Below are 23,818 nucleotides of genomic sequence, written 5' to 3' on the forward strand. Positions count from 1 at the left end.
ATTGGCTTGAATGAAGATGGAAAAGGTGGTAGAAGGAGAAAGACATACTCAGATAAATATAAGAACACTCTTGTTTCCTTACAAGAGTTTGACAACTATGCACCATAACCTAACTACCATTTAAGCTTAGCTCCATGCCAGATTGTGATGAATTTGTGTTTGGCCTTTAAAAAAACATCTGGGTAATTTTACCTAATAGTGTTACATTTTTCTAGTCATCATGTGTATTTTCTAGCTAAGGACATCCCAGAATTCAAATTACTAACGAGAAGTTTTACTTTTACTGTTATAATTACAGTTATTGGATCCTAAAGCCATCAACTTAAGAAGCAACTGCAAGAATAAATCACCTTTCCGCCCATATTAAAATTGAAGAAAATAAGGGTCCTTAGATGAGATTTTAATTCTTTTCTGAACTGGAATTGCAAAACTTTTATTTTTGTAAATAAGGAAGCAACAGTTATTAAGCATATGAACTAGCAATGATTTCTATTTCCATTCCCAAAGGGCAAAATTTGGGAGTTGAAGTGGGACAGTATATATCCTGGAGGGAGGATATAGACATGGAAAGAAAAGAAACTAAAATTGCTTTGCATAATAATGTGAATTATAGAATTTCTTTTAAAAAGAAATAAGTACCTTGCAAATTAAGTGGAATATACTATTTATTCTTCTTTATTGGATTAGGAAGGATTGCAAATTCAGGCTCCCTATATCTTGAGTTGCACACTATGTTCCCAGTCATATTTTGTTTCCATATTATGTATTAAATGCTTAGGAATGATCTTTGTGCTCTCTTACCTTCCAAAAACATTCTTCCCATTTTTCTTGAAATGTATACTTCTCTCTGTCTACATTTCATTCTTCCCAGTGTTTATATGGACTTGGATATAAAACTATATCACTTTCTTCTTTACTTTAAGAAAAATGATCCTATTCATACACTGATGAATGGCAACTCTCACTTAGCCTTAGTGTGAAAGAGACAATAAGGAGTGGTGAGGACTGTGATAAAATAGAAAAGCATATGCCCATCTGAAATGAGTATCTACTTCTAAGCACCAGAAAAAATGGCAATAGCCAGATCTTCCAATTTGTCAAAAAAAAAGTCTGAAAGTATTTCAATGTTTTTTTGGTTTTTTTTTTTTTGCGGTACGCGGGCCTCTCACTGTTGTGGCCTCTCCCGTTGCGGAGCACAGGCTCCGGACGCGCAGGCTCAGCGGCCATGGCTCACGGGCCCAGCCGCTCCGCGGCATGTGGGATCTTCCCGGACTGGGGCACGAACCCGTGTCCCCTGCATCGGCAGGCGGACTCTCATTCACTGTGCCACCAGGGAAGCCCCAAAGTTTTATGAATAATTCAATGCTTTAAAAACAAGCAATTCCATTCTAAGAGGCTCAAAACAACAATAATTACCACTGGAAAACATGGGAGATTAAATATGTATACTTCAACTCACACTGGGGGAGGAGAGATATAGAAGGTACTGAGAAACTTGGTGTCCTTCGTGGCCTGTCTTCTACCTTTCAGCCCATTACCAATACATGTACTGTCCCACAGAACACTTGAAGGGCCAAGAGTCATCTCTGATCCTTTTGTGGAAGCCTTCCCTAATTTGCTCCAGAGTGACCACTTCACATTTGAATTCATTCTTGCTGGGAGAGATGGAAAAATTTTAGGGGCAACTATAAGAATAAGAAAAATAAACTTATATTGAGAGTCGGTCACTACTAATTCTTTCACTCAGCAAATATTTACTGACCGCCTGCTATGTGCTAGAACTATAAAGTTTCTGTGACATGTTAGGCACTATGTAGGCACAGGAAAGAAATAAGTTTAAAAAAAGACAAAAATGCCTGCCCTTGCAGAAATTATATCCATTGGGAAGATAGACAATAAAAACGAATAAGTATGATATATGTTAGGTTAGATGGTGATAAATGCTATGGAGAAAACTAGGGTAGGAAAAGGTCATTTCTCTGACTCCTCAGTGTGTAATTGGAATAGATGTATTTGGTGACTTGCAGAACTTCCACACTGATCACTTGTACTGTGGGATAAAAGCTATATTAGTGGGGAAGATCAAGTGGAATATCTGAAACATTTGCTCCCTTACCAAGACAGTAAATTAAAAATAATATCACATCCTGGGGGAAATGGCAGAGATTAGTGCTACCCTTTAAGACCTAAAGAATGTAGGGTGATAATGCTCATTTATCCCCATTTAATTCACCAGTCTTGCCCTGACAAAAATGTCTGATCCTGGGGAATACGAAACTCAACCAAATAGTTGCCCTAATTGCAGTTGCTATGCCGGATGTATCAATAATATCTCTGCTGGAACACATTAGTATGGCCTCAGGTACCTTGTGTTGATTAGCAGATGCCTTCATTTCCATTCCTATCAAGGAGAGGGAACAGATGCGTGTGAATAACACAGACACTTACAGTCTTGACCAGGGTTAATTCTTTTGCCTTTGGTCATGATTAAGCCCTAAGGAACCTGGACTGCCTGGACATTCTGCATATCATCACAGTGATCCACTATATTGGTGATATCATGTGTGGTGATTTTCAAGTATGCCCACAAATCCTTTGGTATTTCTTCCTTCAAGAGGTGGAGCTTAATTTCTCTCCCCTTGAGTGTGGATTGGACTTAGTGACTTGCTTCTAACAAATTGAGTAGTGCAGAAGTGATGATGTGTGACTTCTGAGACATTACAGCTTCATTCCTTGCTCTCTCTTGGGTCACTTGCTATTAGGGAAGTCAGGTACCATGTGATAAGGACACTGAAGTAGCTCTACAAAGAGGTTCATGTGGAAAGGAATTGAGGCCTCCTGCCAAAAGCCATTTAAGCCATCATAAAAGCAGATCCTCTAGCCCAGTCAAGCCTTCAGATGACTGCAGCCTTGGACAGCATCTTGCCTGTCCTCATGGGAGACCCTGAGCTAGGGTCACTCAGGTATACGACTCCTGAATTCCTGACCTACAAAAACTGTGAGATAATAAACATTTACTGTTTTAAGCTGCTATGTAATTTCAAAGAGAGCAGCAGATAACTACTACATCAGGTTAATCAGAGCAGGTGATTAAGCAGTGTCAAGAATGTTAGAGGCCTTGGCAAGAAACATGTGCTCTAGAGGGTAAAAGATATATCCTAAGAAGATTCAGAGGTTCTCCACCTCACTCTCTAGTGGAATGGGACATGCCAGGTGTCCCAGCACTAAGAAGCATAGTACCCAGTGGGCTTTTGGGGTTCTGGAGTCAGCATATTCAACCCTTGGAAATATTGCATTTAACCATTTCCTGAGTGACATGGAAGTCTGCCAGCTTTGAGTGGGGTCCAGAGGAAAAGCTCTGAAGAAGTCTCAGGCTATGGCACAAGGAGCACTGCTACTTGGGCCATACTGCCTAGCAGACCTATTAGAGGTATCTGTGGTGGGAGAAGAAATTTTGTGGCGCTTTCAGCAAGCCCTAATAAGAGAATCACCATGTAAACTGTAGAGTTCTGGAACAATGTCATGCCATCTGCAGCAGCGACCATTCAAAAAATAGTCCCTAATGTGCTGCTGTGCCCTGGTAGAGACAGAGTACCTGATGTTGGAATATCCAGTAACCATGCAGCCAGAACTATTAATCGTAAGGTATGTTCTGTCAGATCCACTAAGTCATGGTCATGTGAGCCCCAGCAGAAGTCCAGTAAGACAGAAGTGATATATCTAGGATTGGTCCTGAGCAGGGCCAGACGACAAGTAAGCTGCCTAAGTAGATGGCTCAGATTCCTGTGTCATCCACCACTATGGCATTGTTGCCCCTTCCTCAGTTTACACATATGGTTGTTCCGGGGGGCAGGCAGGAAGATTCCCTTATGACCAGCTCTTGGAAGAGAAAAAACCTGTGCTTGGTACACAGATGGGTCAGCTTCATATGTGGTAAAGTCAGAAGTGGACTGTTACACTCTAACCCCATTCAAACATGGCCCTAGAAGACAGTAGTGAAAGGAAACTCTTCCAATAGGAAGAGATTTGTGGTACACCTAGTCATCTACTTTGTGTGGAAAGAAAAGTAGCCTGAAAAAATATATATGGGACTCATATCAGTGATGAATAGTGTGGCTGCTTGCTTCAGAGTTTGGAAGGAGAAAGGTTAGAAAATTGAGAAGCAGATCTAGGGAAGAGGTATGTGGATGGACCTGTAGGAGTCCATTTCTCCAGCTTCTGGAAGTATTAAAGGACTCCCATCTAGAAGATATTTTTAAAAACCTTCACATCTCAATTATAAGGAAAGAATCCAATTTTTAAATGGATTTGAACAGGCACTATCAAAGAGTATACATGAATGACAAGCACATGAAAAGATGTTTAACATCATTAGTCACTAGGGAAATGCAAGTTAAAACCAAAATTTAAAACACTATTTCACAGTTTTGAGGATAGCTGAAATTAAAAGACTCAGCACACTGTACACTTAAAACTAATACAATGTTGTTTACCAATTATATCAATTTTTTAAAAAATTTTTAAAGATTGAGTGCATCAAGTGTTTGTGAAGATATAGAGGAACTGGAACTCTCATACACTTCTGGTGAGAATGTAAAATACTTTGGAAAATAATGTGGCCATTTCTTTCAAAATTAAACCATTACCTACTATATATAATCCAGCCATTTCACCTTTAGTTATCTACCCAAGAGAAAAGGAAACATGTCTACATAAAGACCCATGTATATAGTGATTTCATAGAAGTTTTATTTGTAGCAGCCCAAAACTGGAAACAACCCAAATGTCCATTAGTGGGTAAATAAATAAACAAATTTGGTATACAGATACAACAGAATGTTACTCAGCAGTGAAAATAAATGAACTCTAGAGTCATACAGCAACATGTATGAATCTCAAATAAATTATGCTGAGTGAAAGTGGCCAGATTAAAAAAGAGAACATACTGTATGATTTATTTATCTAAAATTCTAGAAAATGTAAATTAACCTACAGTGACAGAAAGCAGATTAGTAGTTGCCAAGGTGGTGGGTGAGAGGGAAAGAAGAGGGTATTACAAAGGGACATAAGGAGTCTTTTGGGAATATACTCATTAATTTACCAAATGTACACTTGAAATATGTATAGTTATTGTATGTCATTACGCTTCAATTAAGCTGTTAAAAGAAAAAAAGATTACATCTCATGTCAATGATATCCAGTACCTCACCCTTGGTATGATCGAAGACCATGATCTGGGAATGCCATTCCCACTGTAAGTCACAGGGTAGTGACCTAAGTCAAGCCAGGGAGCTTAGATTCCCTGGAGTCAGTCAGGTCAGTGTTGCAGATTGTTGAGAGTTTTAAGTCAAGAGATAAGCAGATGGTATTCACTCATTCATCTAAAAAAGGTGTGTGTGTGTGTGTGTGTGTGTGTGTGTGTGTGTGTGTGTGTGTAAAATCTGTGTGGGGCCAGGCATTATGCTAGGATCTGGAGACACAGAGCTGAATCAGATATAAATCCTATCCTTAAGGAAGTCAAGGTTATGAACCAGGTAAATGGAGCTTCTTAAGTTTGAGACCATCCAGAAGTATGTGAGGGTCTGATAGAATGAGCTGTGAGCATGGAAGTGTCAGACCAAGATTAGGCAGAACTAGGGTTGGGCACCGAGGTAGAGCTACATTGATCCAAGGGGATCTCTAAGGATCCAGTTTCTGGCCTTTTGACATCTAATCTTGAGCCACTCAGCAAGGGTTGTGGGCAGGGACAGACTCCCTGACAAGGAGTGGGTAGCGTAGGTGCCCCCAGATATGTCTATACAATGAGCCAAAGAATGAAAGTGCACATGTGTGGTAATGGTCAAAGTGAAGAATACTAAAGAAACTGGCTGGCCTAGAGTAGAAAGTTCATAGTAGAGAAGAGAGAAAAATAATGCTCCAGGAAACAGTTTGGGGATTGGAGGAGTAGATTCAAATTGGAATCGAAGGGGCTCTTAAAATCCAGTCTGAACAAGTGGAGCTCAGTGGGTACCAGACAGGGATTAGCACAATGGAGAGCAGAGAAGCAGAGTCTTCCTCAGGGTAGTTAGGGTTGTAGCCAGATCAAAGGATGAATGGGAAGACTTTCTTGTGGCTATGAACTCAGAAAGAATAGCCAAGGACTCACAGCCAATCAGAGGAATACATTAAAAAGAGTCAGGGCCACTGTTTAACCAAATGATAGGGAGAGGAGCCAGTCCTTGCTCATTAGGCAGGGCATGCATAGATGACCTTTGAGGAAGGAAGTCAAGGGGCTTTTGACAAGGAGCCTAGGAGAAGGTATTCAGATCAGGGCAGAAATAGGTGCCTGTGGGGTACTGATGGGAGATGCTCAGGTGTGGCGGGGGAGGCCAAACTAAGAGGGATAAAAGCCAAAGATTACAGCCAATTTTTAAAAAGAAGTTAGGATACACAGGGACTAGAGAGGGATAAGTGGCCCTGTGAATCTGGGTTGGCCATGCAACTTGATTTGGTCAATGGCCATTAGCAAATATGACATATGCAGAGGCTTAAAAAGTGCTGGGCATTGGGACTTAACATTTTGCTGATGTTGGGAACACTGTCAGCTACCACCATATAAATGATCTTGGGCTAGTCTGTTGGATGATGATAGACATGTGGCCCAGTTACACCCATCGCTCCAGCCAACAACCAGCCAACCACCAGGTGTGTTCATGGGACCATTGAGTGTCAGCTGATCACAGATGCATGACTAAGCCCTGCTGAGGGCAGAAGAGCTGTGCAGCTGAGTCCATCCCAAATTGGCAACCCAAAGAATTGTGAGCAAATAATTGACTGCTGTTTTAAGCCACTAAGTTTTGAGGAAATTTGCTGTGTAGCAAATGCTGACTGGTACATTCTACTCTGTATCCCTTTGACTTCATTCCAAGGGAGGTCTGTGCTAAGCGTACCCTGTCTGTCTCTGACTGGCTCTGCAAATATTCAGGGAGAGGTCAGTGGTATCTTGGGGATAGAGAAAGATGACATGGGATGGGGACAGTGTGACATAAGGAGAGGATGACATGGGGGTAGAGCCAGTGTGACATGAAGGCAAGGATCCTCACATGATAAGGGTCAGTGTGACATGGGGGAGGGCTCAGTGTGTTAGGTGAGGGGGTCTGTACCTCATAGAAGAGGGAGTTTATTTTTAAGCTGAAGGCTGGTAAATGTCACACAGAGAGGTAGAGATCAGCCACATTGAGTGAGGACAGGTGAGTAAACCTAAGGGAACCAGGGGCTGAAGTATTACTAGTGACAGTAGACTAGGGCAGACAGGATTGGCCAGTTGAGATTTCTCTTTGCTAATAAAGGAGAACAAAGTTCTTGGTTTATAGTACATCCCCCTGGGGGTCAGGCATCTCACCCTGGATATATTTCCCAGACTGCAGTGGGAAGGCAGACCCTCTAGAGAGATAGGGACTGTCTTTCCTCCCTCTGATGTCATCCTCCCTTAGTTCAGAGCCACTTGCTCCCTTGAACCTCCCCACCCCTTTTTGTAATTTCTCCCCTTGCAAAGCTTCCAGAGCATCAGGCTGGTTGGTAGTTCACTCCCTTCCCAGGTCTTCTCGCTGGAAGAGGGTGTGGAGACAGCAGACATGAACAGTCTCCTCACTACTCTGACAGTGACTGGTGAGTGCAGGTTCCGATTTTGGCTTAAAATTTTGAAAAGGTCATATTGGAAGAAAGTGTAGGATCTCTTCACCCCTAGATAACAGGAGTGAAGAGATCATCAGAAAGATAAGAATTCAGGACCCCAGGGATTGGTAGTTTCCTAGCACATTCAGAGATAACTAGAGTCCACTGATTTTTCCCCTGGCTCCACCAGCACAAGAGAAGATTCAGACCAAGATGAAACTTTACACAAATAGATGGTGGATATTGGCAAAAAATGTGATTTTGCTGTATAGCTGGGAAGGAAGCTTGAAGAAAAGAAGGAAGAATCAAAAGGAAGAAAGGAAGGGAGAGGAGGAGTGAGTAAGAAGGAGGACACAAATACAGAGGGAAGTCCAAGGAGAAGTTAACAAAAGGATTCTAAAATAGTTTAATAGTACTTTAAATACCAAAAACACATTGACCATTTCAAAGCACTTCTACATAAAACATCTCAGATGTCCATGCTCTGGAACGTCTGCCCCGTCTCTAAGATTCTGCCTTCCTTCCCCATCTGACAGCAGTAACAGCAACAACCGTAACACCAACACCAGAGCAAGCAAAATCAGTCAGGCAATTCAGCCAGGCGAACAGCAAAATTGTATCAACTTTTCTGGTTTTCCTGAACTCAGAAAATGAGGCTTGTTTGGGGACCCCGATCCACAAACAATGGGTTCTCACTGCAGTGCACTGCTTCTTACTGTGAGTGAGGGGGGTCCTGGCGGGAGAGGTGTTCCCCCTTAGTCACTGGGATTTCTCAGCCCTGAAGATACGTGCCCAGGGGACTCTCAAGCCTAAGAAGTGGTTGGAAGGAGGAAGGAAATAGTTCTAGGTGGTTATGAGTTAGATTTCTGGGTAGGATGATGTAGACGGAGGGGATTGGGGAAGCTGAGGACCAGGGAATGAATCAATAGGGAAGAAAAGAATATATGCAATGTGGTATGGATCAAAGAATTATAGAACAGCAGTGGAAATTGTCATTTGCCAGGCAAGGAGATGGGGGTCTTGGCAAGTTTAGGAAGGAACTTGTATAAAGTCACAAAGCAAATTAGGGCGAGAAAGGATGCAAGTTGAACAATAGAATAATATCTATTTCCTCTACTAATCCTTCATGGCCTGTTCTAGATTTCTTGAGATAGAGATTGCTACTTTAAAAGGGAGTTTCCAAAACAAGATGAAGAACCTAAGACCCATGCTTGCTATCCAACATCCAAGCTTCACCTGGGATTCTGCTGAGCATGGCATCATGCTCATCAAGCTGACAGATCCCCTAAAGCTCAATGATCAGGTGAAGCTGGTGGTTCTGCCCCGTACCACGACTGACAGAAGACTGAACAATTGCACAGTCTTTGGCTGGGGCTGGTCATGGAAGAATTCCAGTGAGTGACCCTCAAGACAGACGCTTAGTGCTCCTTGAATGTCTGCTCAGTGAGGATTATCAGATAATTGTTACTATAGATCAAGAAAGCTGTTAAGGTCCTGAGAACTTATATATCTTAACTTCTAATTTTATTCGTGTGGAAATTGAGGCCCAAATTGGTGATAAGATATACCTAGGGGTAACATGACTATTTATGGCTGGAGGTCTCTAGAATCCAGTATTCTTGACTCATTTACCACTCAGATGTGGGTGAAGGGGTGTATGGGTGAGGAAGGGGTTGGAGGGTCACCCTGCTGGTAATGCTGAATGTGGCTCATTCATTAGAAACTTACAGACATGCATTTACAAGTAAAAACATGCACGGTTACAAGCCCAAGGCATGTAGTTTACAACACTGGAACCAAATGTTGGTGTTCTCATTTTGTCTCTTTTCTTCTTCTCTGGTTCCTTTTCATTTTGGTTTTTTCTTTCATTGAATGATAGAAAGGTCAATTACAGGTAAGAGGGAGAGAAGGAGAGAAGAAAGGGAGATGGATATGTGAAGGATCAAAGGAAAACAAAGTCCCTCTCTCCCCTCCCCCCCACCCCGTGTATGTGCATGTGCTCAGATGTAAAACCTGATGTCGAGATAAACCAGACTGTCTTTTGCTTCCCTGATGAATATTGCCAAGATTCCCCTATAGGAAAAATGCCTTTTAAAATCACGGAGAACATGTTCTGTGCAGGATCATCTCTGGAGAGCACACACTCATGTAAGGTAACTCTTTTCCCTTGGCCCCTCCTAAGTTTGCTCTGGGACACTGTTTTTGGGTCCACATATCTCCCTCAACCCAATCCAATTTCCTGTCTACATCCAAGAAGAGATCAAGGTAATTGCGGTCCAGGAAGGAATGTGTCCTCCTTCCAATCATGAATGAACTTAGATGTCAAGGTGGAAACAGCTGAGTGTTCTCATTTCTCCATGGCTTCCTCTGATGTAGCCTAGGGTGAGTGATGGGATGGGCCCAAGATGGCCACCAGATATTTCTTCCAACCTTTATCACCTAAATCTTTCTGTTCTGGGCTCCTCAGATGGGGACTTGGTACTAGGTCATCTTTTTTCTGGCTACTCTTCCTGACCCATCTTTCCTCTTTCTAAGAGGAAGTAGCTGCTGCCCCAATTCTGTGCCAGTATCAGCTCCAAGGGATCTTATCCCGGTCAGAAGGGTATATTCTGAGAGGTGATGTTGGCCACTACACCAAGGTTTCTCACTATACAGACTGGATCCTCAAAGTCATCAACACCTACTGAGCTCTCTCTATTCCCTCTCCCAGCAACCTCAGAATTGGGTCTACCATCCTTGACCCTTTGTTCCCTCTAGCCTCAGAACAAGATGGGAATAGACTCTTTGGCTATAAGAAGTTTTCTGTTCCTTCTTTTCTCTTGACTGTTCTTCTCCTTTCTCAGTCCCAGCCTGAATGATCATCAAAAGATTTGAGCTGAATAATGTTCTGATAAATGGGATGACTTCTCACCACTCCTTTCCTCTCTTCCTACTTTCTACTTACCTGCTGTGTTTCCTCAGACTTTTCTGGAGCTGTTCTCCCCACCACAACCCTCCAGAGGACATATGGACCTTAGGAATGTGACAGTGAGATTGTGAGCACCTGTAGGGTGACTCCTTTGTCTGACATCACTTAATGTTGAGTCAGGCTTCAGCCTGTGCTCTCTCGCTCTATCATATCTAATAAGGTGGTAGCAAATTCTGGGATGTTAAATAGGCTGCTGGCAATATTATTCTTAGAAATGGAGGCTAGAATTTTATGGCAATGAGAATTATAAAGGCTTCAAAATGATTAGGAGATGAAGCATAAGGGGCTGAGGGAGGAGTTAAATGGGTAAGACCACCAATAGGAAAAGATGAATAATCTCCTGAGAGATCTTTCCTAATGTAAGCACAGAAAAATCTAAGATAGATGGCTAGAAAGAGAATAGTAGAAACAACAAGGAAATACTGAAACCTAGGTGGCTATAATTGTGTTCCTGTGTGTGCATGTGTGCGTGAGTGTGCATATGTACATATGCATGTGTAGATTAGAGGGGGTGTGCACAGAATGATTTCACTGAACTAAAATCTTTCCTATACCGATTGCCAGTTCAGCTGATTTTCTTCAAACTCTGCTTTCACCTGCTCTTATCCTACCTTTATAAATTATTAAATTTTTTAAAAACTAAAATATGTCCTATACTGTCATTATAACAATTTGTTCTGGAAATGTTTAAGACAAGAAGTTGCAAAAATTATTACAAGAGAGTTTCTGTGTACCTAATATTGCCCCAATGATAGTATCTCCTATAACCACAGTAACATGTCAAAACCAGGAAATTCACAGTGGTATTGTACAATGCTATTCACTCAGATACAGACCTTATTTGGATTTTGCCAGTCTTTCTTTATATACACTCTTTTTAGGGGCTAAAATTTGAAATCTTACCACGATTGTGGATTCCTGTAACCATCACCACAATCAGAATCCAGAACTGTTCCATCACAAGAAAGAAACTTCTTTGTGTTACACTTAAATAACCACACCCTCTTCCAATCCTAACGCTTTGCAACCACTGATCTATTCTCCAATCACTATAATTTTGTCTTTGAGAGTGTTATACAATATGTAATCCATATGACTCCACTGCTCTTTTTTTCATTCATGGTGTTCCAAGTGTCCTTTCCTTATCATTTCCTTTCTGTCTGAAGAATTTCATTTAGCCATTCTTGTAGAACAGGTCTGCTGGTGACAGATTCTCTTAGTGTTTCTTCACCTTCCTTCCTGAAGGATATATTTTACTGGATAAAGAATTCTGGATTGACAATGCTTTTATTTCAGGACTTGAAAAATCTTTGCCTCTTCCTTCTGTCCTTCAAGTTTCTGAGGAGAAATCTGCTGCTGTTTGAATCATTGTTCCTCAGTCGGTAATGCATTGTTTCTCTCTGGCTGTGGTTGCTTACAAAAGTTTTCTTTGTCCTTCATTTTCAGAAGTTTGATTATGATGTATCTGGGTGTGAATCCCTTAAAATTTATTCTATTTGGGGTACACTCAATTTCTCAAATCTGGAGGTTTATAACTTTTACCGAATTTGAGCCATCGTTTCTTCAAATGTTTTTCTGCTCAGTGTTCTTTTCCTTCTTCTGAAACTGATAACATGAATGTTAGATCTTCTGTTACTACCCCACAGGTCCCCAGGGATCTATTCATTTTTTATAAATCTCTTTTCTTTCTGTTGTTTGTATTGATAATTTCTATTGCTCTATCTTTAAGTTCACTTGATCCTTCTGGCATCCCATTTCGCTATTGAGCCATTGTTTTAATTATGTTTTTTATTTTTTATACTTTATGATGCTTTCACATCTTGGGGGCCATGCCAAGCAGAGAGACACTGGCCCTTCCAGAACTAACTAATTCCTTGAGATAGCAAATGACTCCCCTACCTTGTGCTTTTTATAAGCAAGCCAACCAATCCAGAGCCCATACGCCCAACAACCTCTTTTACCTAACATTCACACATCAAGCCAATATTTCCCCTGCCCTAAATCAATCCCGGGGCCAAGTACTGGACAAGTAGAGACCACCACTGTAACCCTGAGCCCCCTGAAGTCATTAAAACTATCCAATCCTAAGGTTGCTCAAACTTGCCTACCCATTCCTTCTTTTGGAAGCTAAAATGGCTTCTGCCCATGCTTTCCCCTCACACCTCCTGCCTCCTACCTGACCCTGGCACTTCTTCACCTATCCCTGCACGGCACAGCATGCCCCTTAAATGAACTCTTCCTTCAATAGCATTGACCTCTCAGTGTCCTCACTCAGTTTCCTCTATAAATTAAATCCTGGGTACTCTCAAAACACCCACCAATGAGTTTTTATTTCAGTTTTTATATTTTTAAGTTCTAAAATTCCCATTTGGTTCTTCTTTATATATTCTATAAATATTTTCTAAGATTTTCTGTGTTTTTCGTTTGATTCAAAAGTATTTGTAATTGCTTATTACAACCTTTTTGTAATAGCTGCTTTAAAATCCCTGTCTGATAATTCTGACGTCTGTTGTCATCTTGGTGTTGGTAACTCTTGATTGTCTTTTCTTATTTGAGTGAAAATTTTCTGGATATAGTGAGTAATTTTGGACTATATCCTGAACATTTTATATTATAAGACTCTGGTTCTTATTTACATTTCCTAGTTTAGTATGTAGTTAAGCTGCTTATATCCAGAATGTATATCCTGGCCTGCTTTTGTGGGCTGTGGTTCAAATTCGGTGTATTAAGCCTCTACAGAGCTATTCCACATTCTAATCCTCAGAACCTATGAATATGTTACCTTACATGGTAAAAGAGACTTTCCAAATGTGATTAAATTAAGGATCTTGATTATACTGGATTATCCAGGTGGGCCCAATGTCACCACAAGCGTCTTTATAAGAGGAAGACAAAAGGGTCAAAAAAGGGAGGGGGGATGTGATCACCGTAGTAGGGGTTGGAGTGATATACTTTAAAGATGGAGGAAGGGGGCTCCCCTGGTGGCGCAGTGGTTAAGAATCCACCTGCCAATGCAGGGGACACAGGTTCGAGCCCTGGTCTGGGAAGATCCCACATGCTGTGGAACAACTAAGCCCATGCACCACAACTACTGAGCCTGTGCTCTAGAGCCTGTGAGCCACAACTAGTAAGCCCATGTGCCACAACTACTGAAGCCCACATGCCTAGAGCCTGTGCTCTGCAACAAGAGAAGCCACCACAATGAGAAGCCCGTGCACCACAATGAAGAATAGCCCCCTCTCGCGGCAACTAGAGAAAGCCCGTGCACAGCAACGAAGACCCAACACAGCCAAAAATAAATAAATTCATTAAAAAAAAAAAAGATGGAGGAAGGGACAATGAGCCAAAGCATGTAGGAAACTTCTAAAGGCTGGGGAAAAAAACAAGGAAACAGACTCTCCCCACAGCCTCCAGATAGAATGCAGCTCTGTGGACACCTTGGTTTTAGCCTTGGTTTTAGATCCATTTGGCTTTCTGATCTCCAAAACTATAAGATAATAAATTTGTGTTGTTTTAAACTACCAAGATTGTGGTGATTTGTTATAGCAGCAACAGGAAACTAATACAGCAGTGGAAGTCAGAGTTCTGCCACCCAGCTCCACTACCGCAGCACCACTGGGGTGAAGGAGGGCGTGGCTTTTTCATAGTGTTTGTCTCAAGAATGGCAAGTTACCAATAACTTAGTGGTTTAAAAGAACACAAATTTATTATCTCGTAGTTTCCCTGAGTCAAGAGTCCCGTAGCTCAGGATCTCATAAGGCTAAAACCAAGATGTGGACAAGCTATATCTCCACCTGGAAGTTCAATTACGGAAAGACCCGCTTCCAACTCCTTCACGTTGTTGGCAGAATTAATTTCCTTGTAATTCAATTAATTACATTGCAGTTGTAAGACTGAGGTCCCCATGTCTTGCTAGCTGTCAGCTTGGGACCATCCTGAGCTCCTAGAGGCCACTCTCAGGACCTTGCCATGTGGACCCCTGCATCTTAGCAAAAGAAAACCTCCTTCATGTTGAATCCCTCTCATGTTTTGAATCTCTCTGACTTCTCTTCTCAAAAAAATTCTTGACTTTTAAAAGACTCGTGTGTAAGACCAGGACCACCTGGATAATCTCCACATCTTAAGATCAACTATACCGTATAACATAGACTAATCACAGAGGTAAAGTCCATCAAATTCCCAGTTCCAGGTCAGGGCATCACTGGCAGGAAATTTGGGGGGGGATGGCTTAGAATTCTGCCTACCACATACAGCTAAAAGATTTCTGTTTTCTGTTTTCTGATTTCTGCTAAAAGGCTGCCCCTTTCCAGGTCCTTTGGCTGGAGAGGGCAGAATTTTCTTGGGGATGTTTTTGTCCTTTCCCACTAGTATTTCCAGATTGCAAACTTTTCTAACACACAGGCTTGGATATATAGAGGGCAAGAAAAATACTCAGGAAACCTATTCCTCAGGTCTCACGTTTTCTAGCTAATTCATCTTCTTTTCTCCACTTTTCAGATCTTCTGGTAAGTGATGTGTGTTTTGTCCAGGGTTTGTTTGCTGGTTTTTTGTTGTTGTTGTTGAAGTGTAGTTAATTTACAATGTTGTGTCAGTTTCAAGTGTACAGCAAAGTCATTCAGTTTTACATACACACACACCCATAAATATATACATGTATATGTATTCTTTTTCAGATTCTTTTCCACTGTAGGTCATTACAAGATATTGAGTATAGTTCCCTGTATACAGTAGGTCCTATTGTTTACCTATTTTATATATAGTAGTGTGTATATGTTAATCCCAAACTCTTAACTTATCTTTCCCCCTGTTCAGGGTTTTTTGTTATTATTATTGTTGTTATTAGCAGGAGGTATGCACTTACTCCATCTTGTCTGGAACAAAGCCTGCCTTACACTTTAGTTCCATTAGATATTAGAAAGATGAAAAACAGTAAGTTCAGATGAAACACCTCTGAAGTCAGGAGACCTGGGTTCTGGCCCAGATTCTCTTACTGACTGGTACAGTGGTTTAATGTAGTATGTGTATGAGCCCCAGGAGAATGTGAGAAGTGAATATTAGAACTTTTGTTTACAATTATTTTAGCTCATCCTTTAAATTTTTCTGTTTTGCTTTATGTTTTGTGACATGACACATCAGTTCATATCTATGTTAGTACATACATACATAAATAAATAAATATACATATATAGGTGGTGCATGCTCTACAATATTTTATAGGATTGGCGACAATACCAGATATCTAAAATTAGACTGCCCCAGAAAATCTGGGGCAGAAAATCTGGGGCAGTCTAATTGCCTTAAATATGTTTTATTGATTGGGGACAAATCCCTTCAACATTGAACAGACTGTAAGTATATTTATCAATTCTTTGGCTGAAAATATAATTCTTAACTCAAATAATACTTCCTACATTCCTTAGAATTTTCATATGGAGAAATGACAAAATCAGGGTTAATCATTCCTAGAAATTAACCCTTTAAGAGTAAGACCCATGTTCATGAGAGGGAAATGTATAAGAGCATCAAGATGGTGGTTCAAGATGGTTCAAGATGGTTCAAGATCGTGATGTAAGAGTATGCTGAGCTCACCTCCTTCCATAAACACACCAAATCTAAAGCTATATTTGGAACAACTTTCTCTGCGAAACAAAGAAACCAACAAACAAACCCTGAAAACTGGCTGAGTGACTCCTATGCATCAGGCAAATGAAAGAAGGCCCACATCTAAGTCGGGGACACAATCCACTTTAAGCCTCACCCCCAGCATAGCTACCCACAGTCCGGAGGGAACTCAAAACCCAGAGCTTCTCACTGAGAAGCAAAAAGTTTGAGCCCCACATCGGCACTCCAACTTTTAAGACCTCTACCTGAGAGACAGCCCCAAAACATCTAGCTTTGAAAACCAACGAGACCCACAGGCTATAGCGATCTGAGGAATGGCTCTTAAAGGGCTCACCTGCCCCCAGGGCCCAGCACAGCAGTCATCCACTCTGTATGGGAGAAGCTCATCTGCTTGTCTGGGAGCATTGACCTGAGGGGCAGGCATCTGATTTGACACACATTTGGGGCCTGCTTAGGTGCTCTCCAGGGATGGAGACTGGTGAGCATCATTTTGCACTTAACCCTTGGCCATTCTCCAGTCGGTGGATGCCATCTTTTTTTTTTTAATTTAAGGCTTTTTCTTTTTTTTCTCCTTTAGCCAGTGGGTGCCATCTCTATCCTGTCTCTCTGCTTCACTTCAGCCAGTGGTCGCCATCTCAGAACCCTCTCTTTGCTATTCTCCATAGTGCCAGTATCTCCCAGAGGGGAGTTTTTATACATGTCTGCTGCCCTGGCTTTACATCTGGTGCGCCAGTTTTTATGTCTGCCACCAGGGGATACCTCTACATAACTTGGCTCTGTTGGCTAGTGGGGCTTATAATGGAGGAAGAATTCTTAAAAGGCTACTTCCTTCAGGGCACAGCAAAAGGCAATAGACCCAGGCATTCAGTCTTTTCTGTGAAAGAGGCCTATTAGCTTATCATCATAGCTGCAGCCTGAGGGGCAGGCTTCTAGTTAAACACGTCTAAGGGCTGACTGTAATCCTTTCTAGAGACTTTGAAAGACAGGTGCTATCTTCACGCTCTCCCTCTTCCTTGCTCCAGAGTGCCAGTATCTCCAGGAGGGGAGTTTTTACACATATCTGATGCCCTGTTTTGTTTTGGTTTTTTTTTTTCGGTACACGGGCCTCTCACTGTCATGGCCTCTCCCGTTGCGGAGCACAGGCTCCGGACGCGCAGACTCAGCGGCCATGGCTCATGGGCCCAGCCACTCCGCAGCATGTGGGATCTTCCCAGACCGGGGCACGAACCCGTGTTCCCTGCATCGGCAGGCGGACTCTCAACCACTGCGCCACCAGGGAAGCCCTGTTTTGTTTTTTTAATTTGGTTGGGTTTTTATTTTTATTTTTATTTTTGGGTGTGTTGGGTCTTCGTTTCTGTGCGAGGGCTTTCTCTACTTGCGGCGAGTGGGGGCCACTCTTCATCGCAGTGCGCTGGCCTCTCACTGTCACGGCATCTCTTGTTGCGGAGCACAGGCTCCAGACGCACAGGCTCAGTAGTTGTGGCTCATGGGCCCAGCTGCTCCGTGGCACGTGGGATCTTCCCAGACCAGGGCTCGAACCCGTGTCCCCTGCATTGGCAGGCAGATTCTCAACCAATGTGCCACCAGGGAAGCCCTGCCCTGGTTTTTACTTCCAGTGCCCAGGTCTTTTCAGCTGCCACCCAGGGTATGTCCCTTGATTACCTGGCTCTGATGGCCAGGGGCCTTGCATTCCCAGGTCCAACAGGTCTGTAACAATTAAAGAGACAGTTCTTGATAAGCTAACAACCCCCAGGGCACTGCACAGACAGCCCACTGAAACACACCCACCCCCATCTCTCTGTATCACATTCCTAAAAGGAAGCTGTTTGCCCTTCAAATCTTCTTGCACCTTCCCACGGGCTGGAACACAGTTGCGATGGTGGTTAGCCAGCTTCAACCATGCCTATGAGGAAAACAAGGAAAAGGTGGTAGAATAAAACAGAAGGAAGCTGCATGATTTACAGGAGCGGAGCTACCTTCCTACCAAAACTGCCCAGAGGCTCCAGACTGCTCTGTGAGAGAGAAATGAACGTGTATCTTGTTTGAACCAGTATATGTTGGGGTCTCTTTGTTGCAACAGCTTATCCTATAACCTAACTAATATACCTAACACCTGTTTGTTCAACACACATTAAATTTCTACTATATATTAGATACTATCCTAGGTTCTAAAGATTTTTTTTTTAAAAGAAGAAGAATCAGGCATACTTCCTAGTCTAAAGAACTCTCAACCTAAGAAAGGAAAATTTGACTCAAAGGGTATTTTTTAACCACCTATACTTTCACATGCATTGGTTTATTAATCCTCACCAAAAAAATGAGTTGTAAGTGATATGATTGTCATTGTACAGCCAAGGTTCACCCATTTATTAGGCAGATATGCCACTGATCATCAGTTTCCTTGGCTATATAGTGGGTTCACTCTGCATTTTTATCATCACCTTTGATCTGAGACTACTTGTTAATTGGTCCTGACCAAACCAGTAAAACCATATCTCCATGGCCACGATTGAGTTTTCCCCCTGTAATAGATTACCCCATAAATGTGTGTTTTGTATTCCAGAATCCCATCTACTCTCCATCTTGCAGCAACAGCTCCCAATTTTCATACTGAATTTTACTCTTTCCTCACTCTTCCCCAATTTAGTCCATGTGCTTGACGAAGACTACACCTTTGTCCTCACTCAGATGTAAAACACACTTCTCAGGCCTGCACCAGTCAGTACATCACATTCTCTTAGCCATGGTGATCGGCTCAGGAATGAGCACAAGACTCAAGTCAGTAACTCTGAGTTCCTGGGGAAGCTGACTTGCTCTTGCTTTTTGGTCTTGAACTTGAGAGGATGGTAGGACTGGAGCACAACTGTGTGGAGCATGATACTGAAGCCACACAGAAGGCAGAGTTAAAAGATGGAGAGCAACCAACCACTCGTGAATTGTTTAGCCTGAATCCAGCTATGCTTGAAGTCTGGAACCTACATTTGGGCCTTTCAGTTACAGGAGACAATAAACTTCCTCTTAAGCCAGTTTGGGTCAGGTTTTCTGCTACTTGTAAACAAAAGAAGTCCATTCATTCCCTAGAGTCTTAGCCTGTGCTGAAGGTGAGCTATTTCTACTCATTAGTGGAGGAAATATACACCTTTCTAGTCCATTTTTCATAATTTTATTGATTTCCAGAACCTTTAAGCTTCTTGATAAACAAAAATTTGTATTCATGCAAAATACAAGATGCTTTATCAGCAGTAGTAATATACAGTCAATGGCCACCACTTTTAGAGAGATTTTATAACATTCATCTTATTTGATAATTTTGAATTTGCCACAGTTCCTGGCTTGTGTATTTTTAGCAATAGCATTGTTGACTTTCCATATTTGTGTGCTTTGAAATCTAATATTTGACCTAATTGTATCCTCCTAAACCTAAATGTAGTAGAGAATCAGAAAAACTTCAGGCTTCGGGGCAAAACCCCTAATGCATTCAATTTAAAGTCTTCCTGCACCGTCATAAAAAGATAAAACTATTCTTTTCTTTAGAGCTAATTTAATAGTACTGTTTTAAACCCCTTTCTCAGGAAACCATCAATTTATTATATTTGTTCAGATATATTGTTATAAAAATGGAGTGGATTAAACTGAATCACAATCTTCCCATCTAGGCTCATGAATTTGGTCTGGAGGAGCTAGCTATATTTTCATTGATTCTACTGAAAATTAATTTTTCTGAAATAAATTAAAGTTTATTTCACTGAAAGCTTTTTTCCACAGGCTTTGTGTAGTATGCACATTTATACATTATGCATCTGTGCTCGTGACTTTCATTTCTCCTTCATGCTATCTCCCATAGATGAAGAAGGTGGAACAAAGGCGTCAGAGCTGTGTGTGAGGGATGCGTGATGGCTGAAAGTGTAGGTGTGCACGTGGGGGCGTGTGTTTTAGACTGTATCTGTTGGTGTGTGGGAGCAAAGGTCAAAGAGCAAGGATATGTGTTAGAATTCAGTGGCTGCTCAAAACTCTGCATAATGGCTTTATTTTTTATATCAGTCTTAAATTAACTCTGCTTTTCTGTTTTTGAGTGTGTGTGTGTGTGTGTGTGTGTGTGTGTGCGTGCACTGTTACAGATCTCAAATTAACATAAAGCAGATCTAATAGAATCCAGGAAATTTTAGGAAAGGGCTACATAGACCTTGATGTAAAGTGTCATCTGTCACCCTTAAAACGTAGCTGACATTTTACAACTCTATATTACTGTTCTCTAATGTGTTTATTTTCAAATTATTTATATCTTTTTTCCACATACTGGAACTAGAAAATGTCCTTAATACTATCACACACTCACCTCAAATACCCCTATTCTTGTAGCAGTTTTTTTAACATAAATTCTGATGCTATAATTTTTGGAAAGACTGATTTTTATAAACATAATGGGAGTATATTTTTTACCATGATTTTTTTCACAAAAATGCAATACATCAAGGGCACCTGTACAAGAATCAGTATTCTTGGATTCTACTTCTAGTCCTGACACTAACTTGGCACGTAATCCTGAGTAAATAATCTTGTGATCCAAGACTCGGATTTCTCATCTAAACTGAGGTGGTTTAATTACATAATCTCCAAGGTCCTTTCAGGGTCCATGACTTCCTAAAAGAGATGTAATTTGTAAATCACAAATATTACCTGGGTGATTAATAGGAAAGAATATGAAGTACTTTAGAAGCCTTACCCAATTATTTAATCTTAATTCTGGGTAACGGATTTTTACATTTAGTTGGGAATAAAAATGTTTGAGGTTATCCGTGAATCTTGCCCTTCTTGTCTTAATTTGAGATAGCCTTAGAGTAAAAAGGATATTAAATAATTACGATGCAATAAGCTTTGCAAAGGAAAGGATTTTGTTTTGGTCACTGCTAAATCCCCAGTTCCCAGAGCAATGCCTGACATATGGAAGGACTTAAAACTTGTTAAATGAATAAACAAGAAAATGCCAAGATGGAGGGACTTTAAAACCCAATGGGAAAACAGAGTGAAGGCTTTGCAGGAAGGATGATAACTGAGCTAAGCCTACAGGGGTGAACTAGAGCTTGCCAAGCAGAGAAGGAGGAAAAGACATTCTAGGCAGAGCCAAATGTGTTGTGGCAGAAACTGTGAGTTGTCTTCAATATTCATCCTTCTTCCTTTCCCAGGAACAGAATTCCTATGCCCATGACCACTGGAGTGAAGACTATATTTCCCATCTCCCTGACTAGGTTTTAGCCCACAGGGTTAAGTATCCCTTTGAAGTAGTGTCTTTAAATGGAGGAGGATGAGCTTTTCTTCCTTTCCTTCCTCCTCCTCACTGGCTGGACTGCAATGGATTATGGTGACTTAGAATGTGCCAATTTAACCAATATGAATTACTTTCCACAGAATTCCCTTTCCTGTATGTTTCCATTTAGGGCAGGCCACAGGGAGATTTTTGTGGGAGATCTAGAATGCTTCAGCCATTTTGTAGCTCTCACACCTTGTTGCTGATCTGCTGACTCACCTCATTGGTATGAGGCAGCAGCTGGGTGTAAGGCAGCAACAGCTCCATCTTCCCCTGGATTCTCCTTGAGTGGCTGACTCCTGGGCCAGGTGTGAGTGTTTATCTCTGTGACAATGAGCCTTGGCTTCTGCAGGATATTCACACCACCAAGGTTAGAGGCAATAAGAATTGGCAGGGGTTTCAGTCTGTCCTCATGGGGCTCAGACCTTATGCTTTTGGGTTTTAGCTTGTTCTTGATCTCCATCATCCCCTCCAGACTCTGCCTGACTGTTAGACCTCAAGCTCCAGGTTCAGATGTGAAGACAGATGTGAAGACAATAGGCTTAAGAGACTTCTTAACCAGCTCCCACAATTCAGGAATACATACATGCATATATATATCCATCCTAGTGGTTCTTCTTGTCTGATTGAACTCTGTGCTGAGAGTGGTGTGCTGCCATAACAAATGCCTAAAAGTGTGGGAATAGCTTTGGAACCAAGCAGTGGGTGGTGGAGGCTAGAAGGATTTTGAGAAGCATATTAAAGAAAACCTAAATTGCTTTGAGCAGACTGTTAGTAGAAATCTGAACTTTGAGAATGCTGGTGGTGAAGGTTTGAAGGGAAGTGAGGAACAGTGAAGGAAGGGAGATCCTAGTTATATTGTGGCAGAAATCTTAGCAACACTGTTGTCTTCAGTTAAGTGGAAAGCAGAGAATATGCCTAATGAACTTGATGATCTAGCTAAGAAGCTGTCCAAGCAAAGTGTTGAAGATACAGCCTGCTTATAGTAAGATGTGAAAGGAAAGAGATAAATTGAGAGAAGGACTGTTAAACTGATGATTTAAAGAACTCTCAGCCTCTTCAGACAGCAAAAGTTGATAAAATCAAGAAATGGTTTTTGAGTAAAGTTCAGATCCAAGGCACTGCCAGGAGAAAAAGTCTAAAGATAAAGCCACAAGTATGACTATAAAACCCTTTGTTAAGATTTTCAAAGGTCACAAGTAGATCCTCAGAGTACTATTCAATCACACAATGGGCCTTTAAAAAGATGAAGAGTGTGCCTCACAGATCCTCTTAATCAAACACTACGGCCTCCAAGAAGTTTAAGAACTTGTCCCTCAGAAGTCTCTGCAGGACAGAAGGTAGAGAAGGGATTTTGTAGGTGTTGCTTTTGTCTAATGGATGAACTGCAGTGAGATTCACAAGAGTCCCACACATTTTTTGAGAGAATTTTATCTACTAAAACACTGCCAGCTTGGACTGAAAGGGACAAAAACAGTATAAAATGATGTTGTTTTGATAGTAAAGTATTGGATGGCATGTTCCCCCAAATATCCAGAACTAATGGTTATTTTAAAAATAACCACTATGAAGATCAAAACCTAACAAACCCAAGCCCACTTTATTAATTTGCACTTAATTTTTAATAAGGGAATTGACAGTAGTTGCTGTAACAATTAAATAAAAACAGTTGTCCAATATAAAACGCTTTCTATGCAAATAATAGTCACTCAAGTCCCAAACTACTCTACCTGTCCACTCTTGAATTTACTAAAATGGTTCTGGGAAGCCTTGAATTGGGAGTCAAGAAACTAGTGTTCCAGGCCTAGAGACATCCATCAGCACTGTGACTTTGGGCACACCTATGTACCTTTCTCATCAAATGATTATCAGTCCCAATCCGGGGACCATCATCTACCTGTATTTGCAATACAGCCTGAAATATAATTTCAGGATGAAAAATTATAAAGCTGAGTATAGTGAGCTGCTTCATAAATGCGCCCATATATTAACATTTTAGTGGCTAAGAAGCAGTGCTACTCTCTCATTGATGTTTTTCAATTCAATTAATTGGGTAATGTAAGTTCTAAGACTTTACATTTCTCCATGAAACCTAAAAAAACTGTTTTCAGCTTGGAAGGGGAAAACTGAAACCTATAAACACTTTTATATTCCTTGATTCCAAGTAAAGTTTGCTCACGTCTGGATTGGATGCTCTCTCTGTCAATGATGCCTTTGAATTCTAATGTTACATGGCTCTCTCCCAATTTTGGCCCAAGACTGGGTCATCT

The 23,818-nt window shown here is 41.3% G+C and overlaps 1 protein-coding gene across 1 annotated transcript; it reads left to right on the top strand.

Annotated features, from left to right (window-relative positions):
- Positions 1-3,522: 3,522 nt before the first annotated feature.
- Positions 3,523-10,340, top strand: LOC309825358 (serine protease 58-like; the record flags this gene model as incomplete). The annotated part of the gene is made up of 7 exons (XM_082658911.1): positions 3,523-3,645; positions 5,157-5,254; positions 7,535-7,647; positions 8,190-8,370; positions 8,794-9,047; positions 9,733-9,806; positions 10,191-10,340. The coding sequence occupies 7 exons, from the start codon at positions 3,523-3,525 to the stop codon at positions 10,338-10,340; spliced, it is 993 nt and encodes a 330-aa protein (XP_082515037.1).
- Between the last annotated feature and the right edge of the window lie 13,478 nt (positions 10,341-23,818).

The sequence above is a fragment of the Grampus griseus genome (genome assembly GCF_964374135.1).
Source record: "Grampus griseus genome assembly, chromosome: 7".
In the NCBI taxonomy this organism is placed as follows: domain Eukaryota; kingdom Metazoa; phylum Chordata; class Mammalia; order Artiodactyla; family Delphinidae; genus Grampus; species Grampus griseus.